This window comes from Herpailurus yagouaroundi, unplaced genomic scaffold (genome assembly GCF_014898765.1).
Source record: "Herpailurus yagouaroundi ecotype Mexico unplaced genomic scaffold, PumYag 100, whole genome shotgun sequence".
In the NCBI taxonomy this organism is placed as follows: Eukaryota; Metazoa; Chordata; class Mammalia; order Carnivora; family Felidae; genus Herpailurus; species Herpailurus yagouaroundi.
In genome coordinates this window covers 4,520,142-4,529,633 of record NW_024412391.1, presented here as the reverse complement: position 1 = coordinate 4,529,633, position 9,492 = coordinate 4,520,142, and the positions used below count along the sequence as shown (strand labels likewise).

Sequence of the window (9,492 nt, the reverse complement as noted above, 5' to 3'; positions counted from 1 at the left end):
TGGAACTCTAAAAAGTGTAATTGGTTTAGGATGCAGATGTTTTCACAGAAAGTTTCTAAAGGGAACTCATGTCAGTTTTAGCTAAACAGCTTCAAAGCCCGTCACTGATTTCCCTGCACCAGAGCGGATCTGTCTCACCATCCTTTCAAATTCTGATGAGCTCTCCAGACATTTGCCTCAAAATATCTCTCGTTTTTCCTAATTGTTTCAGCAGTGGCTCACAGCAAAGGCTTTTAAAATATCTTTTTATCTTCAAATTATTTACTTCTTGAAATATTTATTTCCTTGTGGGAACCTAAGAGTTATACGTGTTCTAAAAGAACATGGCTCCGTATTTTGGTTTTTACAACCTTAGAGGTACTGGTCAATCAGGAGACAATCCCTTTGACATTCAACCAAAGCTCTTTGATTAAACTGCCGTTATTCTTAAAGAGACTGGAGTTGACTCGTTTCACAAGCCTGACAGTTTATTGTGGAATCAGCCTTTAATTCATGAAAAGATACACCTCGTTTTTTGTTCCTTTCAAATCAGACACTTCAGTATAATTTGGACTTATTACAGTTAATAAGTACTGGGAAACACTTTAAAACTTAGTAAGAGCAGCTAATCTTACAAAACCTCAGAGGTTTGATTATGAAGAGAATTTACTACTTTGGTCGGAATTCCTGCTTATCTGGAAAAGTAAAGGGGGTTTCAACAACACAAAATCATGAAGAAGGTTTCGCAAACAGTTCTTACATTCGGCACTAGAAGTAGAATCCGTAAGAGGAAAAAAAAAAAAATCAGACGTCATCAGAATTAATGAATTTAGTTAATTAAATTTCAGGCACTGAAGAGATTAGTCAAAGACTCTGAGAAAATATTTGTGAGTCATGAATCTGATGAAGGACTTGTATTTGGAATATATAAAGAAATCTTACAACTCAACCAAAAAACCAAAATAACGCAATTAAAATACGAGCATGAGATCTGAAGACATCACTCCAAAATATACAAGTGGCCCCTGAGCGCCTGAAAAGCCGTTTGGCATCATCAGTCATCAGGGAAAAAGCAAAACCACAATGCGGTACCACTTCATAACCACGAAGATGTGTGGAAACCAAACAAAAAGAAAATAACAAGTGTGGGTGACGATGTGGAGAATCAGGAGACGTCACGCGTCGCTGGGAGGAATACGAAACGGTGCTGCTGCTTGGGAAGACGGCCTGGCAGTTCGCCGGCAGGCTGAACACAGAGCTGCCTAGAAGCCAGCAGCTCCACGGCTAGGTGTGTACCAGACAGAGAGGTATTTATCTCACCGTGAATTATATACGCTTCTTAAGAAAGGAAACCTCCCTTTGGCAAGGGTTTTACTCACTGAGGTTCCACTTCAGGCCCGTTGTGGTGACATGATTGCAAGGCTGTCCGACAGGAATAAGGCCACACCAGTCGCCTTCCATTCCGGTATCTACATGCAATTTGTGCTTTCCCTGAAGCAGAGAAAGAATGATCATCGACACGGTGAAGAGAAAGGGCAGGGGTCAATGTACACTCAAGACCTGGGGAGGCGCGCGGACCGTCCGAGAACTTCACGTGGCTCATCGATCATACTTAATCCTAGCCACAATTTTACAAGGTAGCTTATTGTTACTTCTCATTCTTACATATGAGAAAGGTGAAGCTTGCAGAGATTAAATGTGTCCAGGCCCACACAGATAACAAGGGGGCAAACCAGGATTCCTATCTGTACTTGGCAATTCTGAAGACTGAACGGAATCCTCATGCTAATGATGTCGCGTTCTGTGTGACAGAATTCTAGGGTCTTAGTCAAACACTTGGTCAGGTGTAAGTAAAACATTGCTTCCTAAGTACAAGCTCTACTTTATCTCAGAACCAGGCTTCTAGCTTTCCGATTTCCATGTCAATCCTGCTAATGGTTAGCCTGCTTCCTACATTCGTGGCTCCTGTAGGGCACGTCCAATAAGAAGTGCCTCTGCCCGGAAACGGTATCTACCCCAAGGAATGAGAATGCTTCCTCCATCTGGATTATGAAAACCGATATAATTTACCATGTTTTCGATTTTTCAGTTTATAAGAAGGTTAAAGTTAAATGTAATGTTCAACCAAGGCTACAATGGTTGTTTTTTGTTTGTTTTGGGTTTTTTTAGTTTATTTATTTACTTTGAAAGAGAGAGAGAGGGAGAAACAGAGAGAGAGAGAGCATGTGCACAGCAGAGGAGGGGCAGAGACGAGGAGAGACAGAATCCCAAGCAGGCTCCATGCTGTAAGCACAGAGCCTGATGCGGGGCTTGAATTCACAAACCTTGAGATCATGACCTGAGAGGAGATCAAGAGTCAGACGCTTAACCCACTGAGCCACCCAGGCACCTCTACAATGTTTGATTTTAAATAAAATATTTGGAGATTCCTATTCTTTCCATTCCTATTCTATTCATTACCCTTAGAGTATATGGTCTTTGTAGAAGGACACCTCAAGTCCTTATGGGAAAATGCCAAGGCACATATCTATTCAACAATTACATGAAAAAGATATTTTCCATAATTCACAAAACTCTGAACAAGTATGTTCCAAAGGATATTCTTTTTTTTTTAATTTTTTTACATTTATTTATTTTTGAGAAACAGAGTGAGACAAAGCATGAGCAGGGGAGGGGCAGAGAGAAAAGGGGACACAGAATCTGAAGCAGGCTCCAGGCTCTGAGCAAGCATTCAGCACAGAGCCTGATGCGGGGCTCCAACTCACGGACCGTGAGATCATGACGTGAGTCGAAGTCAGACACATAACCGACTGAGCCACCCAGGTGCCCTCCAAAGGATATTCTTTATTTTAACAAAATATTATTTAAAAGTATATTTAATATATGATATAATAACAAAGTAAGGTAGTTAAGTCTCCTTTTATAGCATTTTATTTATTCCTTATGACTTTTGGACTCTATTTTAGGCTTCTGAGAACTTACTCTACTGCACATAAGAATTCAGCGTCTGAGTAGGCTTTGTCTTTACTCAAAGGATTGCTTTTATTGGGACAACAACTCTCTAAATTACTTATCAGCTCTTGAAATTTAACACAAACTTATGCAGATCTTTATTACCCATACAGTTCATACATACTTACATATATATTTGTGTATATATGTGTGTGTGTTTATATTTGTGTATATACATATATATTTGAACACTTAATCAGAAGGCATAAATTCAATTAAGCGGGCTTAAATATACTCAAACACAAAGAATATGTAAAGAAAACATAAAATATATTTGAACTTGGTGACCATTACTGGAAGAAACGATAGGCAACACGTGGAAATGTACAGAGGCACGCGGAGAAATGTAGGTGAACTGACAACATGATGCATTGTGAAAACAAGGCCCAATAAGAAACAGAATTGTGATAAAGCACAGAACCCATCTATGTAAATTAAAATAAATGCAAACAATAAGACACTTCTAATAATAAAACTTAAATATATATTAGAAGTTTAAATATATATGTATATATACACACACACTAACCTGCTTGCCTATGGAAAGGGCAAGGAGAACAGGAATGTGGCATAGGGATACAAGGGAGGCAAATGGATGGACCCATCACTGAGGACTCCTGCCTGGACCAGAGAGGATAACGTGCCAGTAACCAGTGAGCATAAGAGACTCAGCACTGAAATCTTATAAAGATAACAATATCCTTTTTACTTATCACTTTTACGAAGTGATACAAGCCGGTAATTCTTAGACTCTTCCGAAGAGTCTAAAATAAAAATAGGGAAAATATTCTAGGAATTCTAAACAGTAATTCAAAAAAGACGAATGACTGGGATATAGCCATGGAAAAAACTTACAAGGAAAAGAAAAACTAACCTTATTCTTGAATAATGATCTTTGGGTTGTTTTTTTTTTTAATATTCATTTTGGGGGGGGGGGCGTGCACAGGTGGCAGAGGGGCAGGGAGAGAGCAGGACAGAGGATGTGAAAACGGCTCGGTGCTGACAGCATAGAGCCGGAGGAGGGGCTCAAACTAAGGAACCAAGAGATCAGGCTCGAGTCCAGATCAAGAGTCAGATGCTTAACCGACTGAGCCACCCAGCTGCCCCTGGTGTGTTCTAGATCAATTTAGAGCAAAAGCATAGAAACTGTTAGTATGGTTATAGAAACGTTTACATGTTACAGAGCAAAGCAGTACCTGTCAAAGGGTATGGTAAAGCGGAGTGGCCCTCATTTTCTCATCATTTTCAGGAAGAATCAAGAAATAGTGCCTGGAGCGGCAGATTTGGGGCGGGGATTTAAACACTGCTCCAGGCCTAAGTAACTGGTGATGTGGATAACACGCCTAAGCAGCCGAAACGGGAGCGAGGAGGGAGCACTCCAATAGCTGTGTCCTTCTCCGGCCACAGTCCTCCCTCAGACACCTCCACACCGGCGTCAGAGACGTCCACGCGAAGGCCGCGATCACTGCATGGAAGGTGAAGCACGGAAAAGTAGGAAACAGACTCATCAGAGACCTGCTCATGCGCAGAGGGGAGGGCAGAGCGCAGGCAAGGGGCTCCGTGGGGCTTGCATGGGAACAGAAATCACTCCGTGCACGAGGCTGCGCATTTGCGGAGCCGTGGGGGGCGGAGGGGGGAGGGGTCAGGACACTCCCTGATTGGGCCAGTAGGGTAGGGCGGCCCGGTGGGGCCCAGAGATTTTCAGGCAGTGAAGCTCTGCCTTGTGACACCATTAATGACAGATACATGAACTTATGCATTTGTCAAGACCCATAGAATCTCTAACACAGGGAGTGAACGCTAATGTAAATTTTATGGACTTTAAAAAATAATACTATGCTATATTGCTTTGTCCCTTGGAACCCATGTACCACACGAATGCAAAATAATAGGGGAAGTGTGAGCGGGAGAGGGGCATATGGAAACTCTGTGTCTAGTCTGCTAAGTGTTCTGTAGGCCTAAAACTGTTGTAAAAATAAAGTCTATTAATTAAAAAAAAAAAAAAAAGTCCCCTGGTGACCTTTCAGTTTCTCGTCCCTTAAATGGGACTGGCAGCAATGTGACGGTAGGTCCGAACCCCATGCTAGCCACATGAAGGTCCTGCACAGAGAGTGTACATCTGCTCCTCAGCAACCAGTATAACTTACTCTACTTTTCCTCCCCTAAAAAACAGGATTTTTTGTTTAAGCCATGAGCTGCCTTAATTTCCTGGCATAGAAATTTTCCCTGAATTAATTTACACTGACTAGCTTTGCCAGACAAACGTGAGTCTTGTTTCTCCCTACCACTCTCCCTTATGGAAACTATTCTCTCTGAAGATATAGATGCTGGACAGAATACAAATTATCGTCCATAGATGCCAAACATAACACACTTTACCAAATTCTGAAAGCGGTAACAAAGCCTCCTTCATGATGACAACGGAGGACCGTAGAAATTCTGATTTCCTTGCAGTTGCTTTGGTTTTAGCAGCAAAGGAACAGAAAGCGGTGGTGGCTTTTCGTGTGGGTGGGTCGTGGCCTGATAAGGGCTGTACTCTCAGAAAGCGAGGCAGATCAGAGGGGATACAGGCAATCCATAGCTTCCTTCTGGAGCACTGAGTGGCAGACGGCTCAGGAAGAAAAAGGGCAGAACACTCACCTGGCCCAGATGGCTCTACCCCTGTCTCAGGTAACGGGGTCTCTGACAATGAGGCCTGATGTTAGAGACTGTGACCTCTTCGTCCTTCCTTATCCCAGAGGGATTTGTGTCCCATTGGGTTGTCTTATTTTCAGTGTGTTAGCTAATTCCTGTCTTTATTAAAATTATTATTTAAATTTCAGTTAGTTAACATACAAGGCAATATCGGGTTCAGAAGTAGAATTCAGTGGTTCATCAGTTACATACAACACCCAGTGCTCATCCCAACAAGTGCCCTCTTTAATACCCATCACCCTTCTAGCCTATCTCCCACCCACCTTCCTCCAATCCTCAGTTTGTTCTCTATTAGTAAGAGTCTCTTTTGGTTTGTTTCCATTTCTTCTCTATTTTCCTCTTCTTCTCTTGTATTCATCCATTTTGTTTCTTAAATTCCATGAGTGAAATCATGAGATACTTGCCTTTCTCTGACTTATTTCGCTTAGCATAATACATTCTAGCTCCATCTATGTCATTGCAAATGGCAAGATTTCATTCTCTTTGATGGCTGACTAATATTCCATCATGGGTGTATTCCATCTTCCTTATCCATTCATCAGTTGATAGCCATTTGGGCTCTCCATAGTTTGGCTATTGTTGATAATGCTGCTAGAAACATTGGAGCGCATGTCCCCTTTCGAATCTGTTTTTTGTACCCTTTGGGTAAATACCTAATAGTGCAATTGCTGCAACGTAGGGTAGGGCTATTTTTAGTTTTCTGAGGAACCTCCATACTATTTTCCAGAGTGGCTGCTGCACCAGTTTGCATTCCCCCCAACAGTGCAAGAGGGTTCTCCTTTCTCTGTATCCTCACCAACACCTGTTAATTTTAGCCATTTTGACATTAACAGTTAACATTCTGAACTTAATTAACATTCTGAACTTAATAATACAGTTAATTCCTATCTTTTAATTGAAGACTTTCCTCCTCCTGTTTGTGGTCTGCTTAACAGTTCGGTAGTAGTCAGCTATACACAGTATATTTGGTGTTCCGGATAACTTGGTAAAGGATGGTGAGGGAGGGGGTTGGCAGGGGTGACCTAGGTGATGGGGATTAAGGAGGCACTTATGATGAGCACGGGGAGATGTATGGAACTGCTGAATCACCATATTGCACACCTGAAACCAATATAACACTGTGTGTTAACTACACTGGAATTTAAAATTAAAAAAAAAAAAGAATTGGTGAAGGAAGTAAGGAATGATTTCTCAACTGGTGGACATTAACTCCCTAAGAGAAGATTCTTCAACTTGTATCATATAATGCAAAGGAAACAGCACATATACATGTTAAGTTTTATTATCCCAGGGAGAGGATGCTGTTATAAAATCCACTGATTTAAATGACACAGTGGTAAGCTTTCTTTTCTAGCCTTGCTATATATTCATTGCTCTCCTCATTATTTTAGCATTCAACACACCTTGAAATTTTTAATCTGAGAATAAACTAGTTTGTGGACTTGAGAAGTCACAGATAGGTTTTAGCCTGCAGTCAATTAATATTTTTTCTTTTGTTCCAAAAAGATGTTTAGCCATACATGAATGGTCTCTGTGTTCATAAATATGCAAATTTAGCTTTGTTTGGTTAAAGGAGAGCAATATTATGCTTGTCTCCCATATCTTCAGTCTATGTGACATCTTTAAAAAAATGAACAACAAAAGGAATTTTTGTTCATTCCTCAGATTTCTCCATTCATAATATATGCTAGCCTATATGTGATTTGACACGGGCAGGCATACAGCCTGACATTAAAGAACTTCCCCAAAGATTTATGCCATTACTGGAGACTAGAGGCACATGAACTAATCATTGACTTCCATCCACTCTCATGAATCACTGCACAGGCTCCTGTTCTGTCCCGGTTCTGAGCTAAGATAACTCGCTGAAATCAAAGGCAGTTCTATATGGTAAAGATGGGACAAAATTCAATCAGTTTGTTTTTCCAGTCATGGCTATTCTTAACATATTAACAACCTCAATAAGGTATGAACTTGTAATTTAGTGAAAAGTAGCAAAGATATTGCTTGGCGCCTGTGCTGGAAAGCATACATAGGAGCATGTTAAAGGTGGGCATCATCATGAGATCACTTTTGCTAGACTGTAATGGCAACCTAGAGCAAAATATTCACAAATTGATACCTAATGAAAGGGTAAGAAATCATTGTCACCTTGTTATTATGCTTCCTCTTTGCAAAACCCTAAGATACAACGGACAGAAAAGATAAAGTTCACCCTAGCCTTTGCTTTTGCAAAAATATAAAACAATGAAGCATCTGAATTCTCTTTACACCTCTAAATCGTTACGTACAATAACTATGCCAAGTTTTATGCCAAGATATCTTCGTGTGGATCTCACAAAATACACAGCAGTTTAACCAGATCATTCACAAAGCAACCAAACGCAGGAAGAACATAAGCGTACTTCCTATTTAGTAGATTTCTATTCAGTGGAAGATTCAGGAACCAGGTGGCCATGCTAGGTATAAAGTGGATGACCATTCATCACATTGCTGTTAATGCTGAACTTACACCCTGTGGCCAACTGCAGTAAGATTTCGGGCACACAGAGCCAGTATGAATGAAATGCCATTGTACACTGATTAAACAAACACAAGGAGAACCTTTAGTAGCTCTTTTTTTTTTTTTAGTTTGTCCAGGTACTTAAAAAATTTATCAACAAACGCTGCAGGAAATGAAATAGCCTGCAGGAAAGAACAGTGAAAGGAGTAGATGGAGGTATCTACACTGTACCTGCTACCTCTCTCTCACAAACACAGACTTCTGTGATGGTGTATTTTCTGCTCACGTGACAGAAGGTACTCGTAAGAGAAATGGTCTCCCCGGTGAATTTGTAGTTCTACAACCTGAGAGCTAGAAGACTGGTATCTTTACTTTTATTTTGCTTCACAAGCAGAATTCAAAACCTAAGTGTATTGATTTTATACAGAGTAGCCTACAATGAATGTTATATATAAATATATTTACATATTTTATGTAAGGCATTTTTTTAAATTCACTAATACCTTATCTATAGACAGATTTTAGAGTTTTCAACTATGGAAGAAGCACAGTTTCCAAAGTCCATTGTACAGAACACGACTCCTAAGATCAGATAAGATCGGAAAGAGTGCGTTTTAGATTCTCCTCCTGGAAGTCACAACGCACAGCAGCATGGTTAGATGTTCCCAGTAGTTTTGCAGCAAAGAAATGCTGTTTACTTGAGCAAGAGCTCCCCACACTTACTAGACCAGAGATCTTCTTTCTTGCCCCTCAAATAACACCTCATAATTACCCATGGAATCTGCATTTCATGAAATTCACCTAGGAAAATACTGATTTGGAATAGAAATATTATACACAGCATCCAAAACTATAATACTTTGTGGTTTAATATTTCCACAGCCAGAACATTTCAATGGTATGTCTTCAAATTAATAACCTCCATCGGATTTTCATTTTGGAAATTATTTGATAACCTCAGGCTAAAATTGTGTGTGTTCTGACATAGGAGGTAGGCTTATCCTCTGATCAAAAGGTTAACGACAATACTGGATGGTTATCCAAAAAGAAAGCCTTCTGCATGCTACTTAAGCTAGTTTGTTTATTCAAAAGTCAAAAGTATGTACAATTGTTAGAGACAGTAGAATACTATAATGATAGGCTAATTTCCTTATTAACCCCCAACACTAGCTATTTCAAAACAAAACTGATGAAATCAATGTTTATCCTTTCTTTTCTATCCCTCTGTATTGATGTTTTTCCTTCCTTCCTTCCTTCCTTCCTTCCTTCCTTCCTTCCTTCCTTCCTTCCTTCCTTCCTTCCTT

The 9,492-nt window shown here is 40.2% G+C and overlaps 1 protein-coding gene across 2 annotated transcripts in view; it reads right to left on the bottom strand.

The window, feature by feature from the left end:
- Nucleotides 1-9,492, bottom strand: part of TPK1 (thiamin pyrophosphokinase 1) — a 272,025-nt gene that overhangs the window by 91,611 nt on the left and 170,922 nt on the right. For both annotated transcript variants that reach the window (XM_040471690.1, XM_040471691.1), the window contains exon 5: nt 1,359-1,470. In XM_040471690.1, the coding sequence (XP_040327624.1) occupies nt 1,359-1,470 (112 nt within the window). The remainder of the gene's footprint in view (nt 1-1,358; nt 1,471-9,492) is intronic.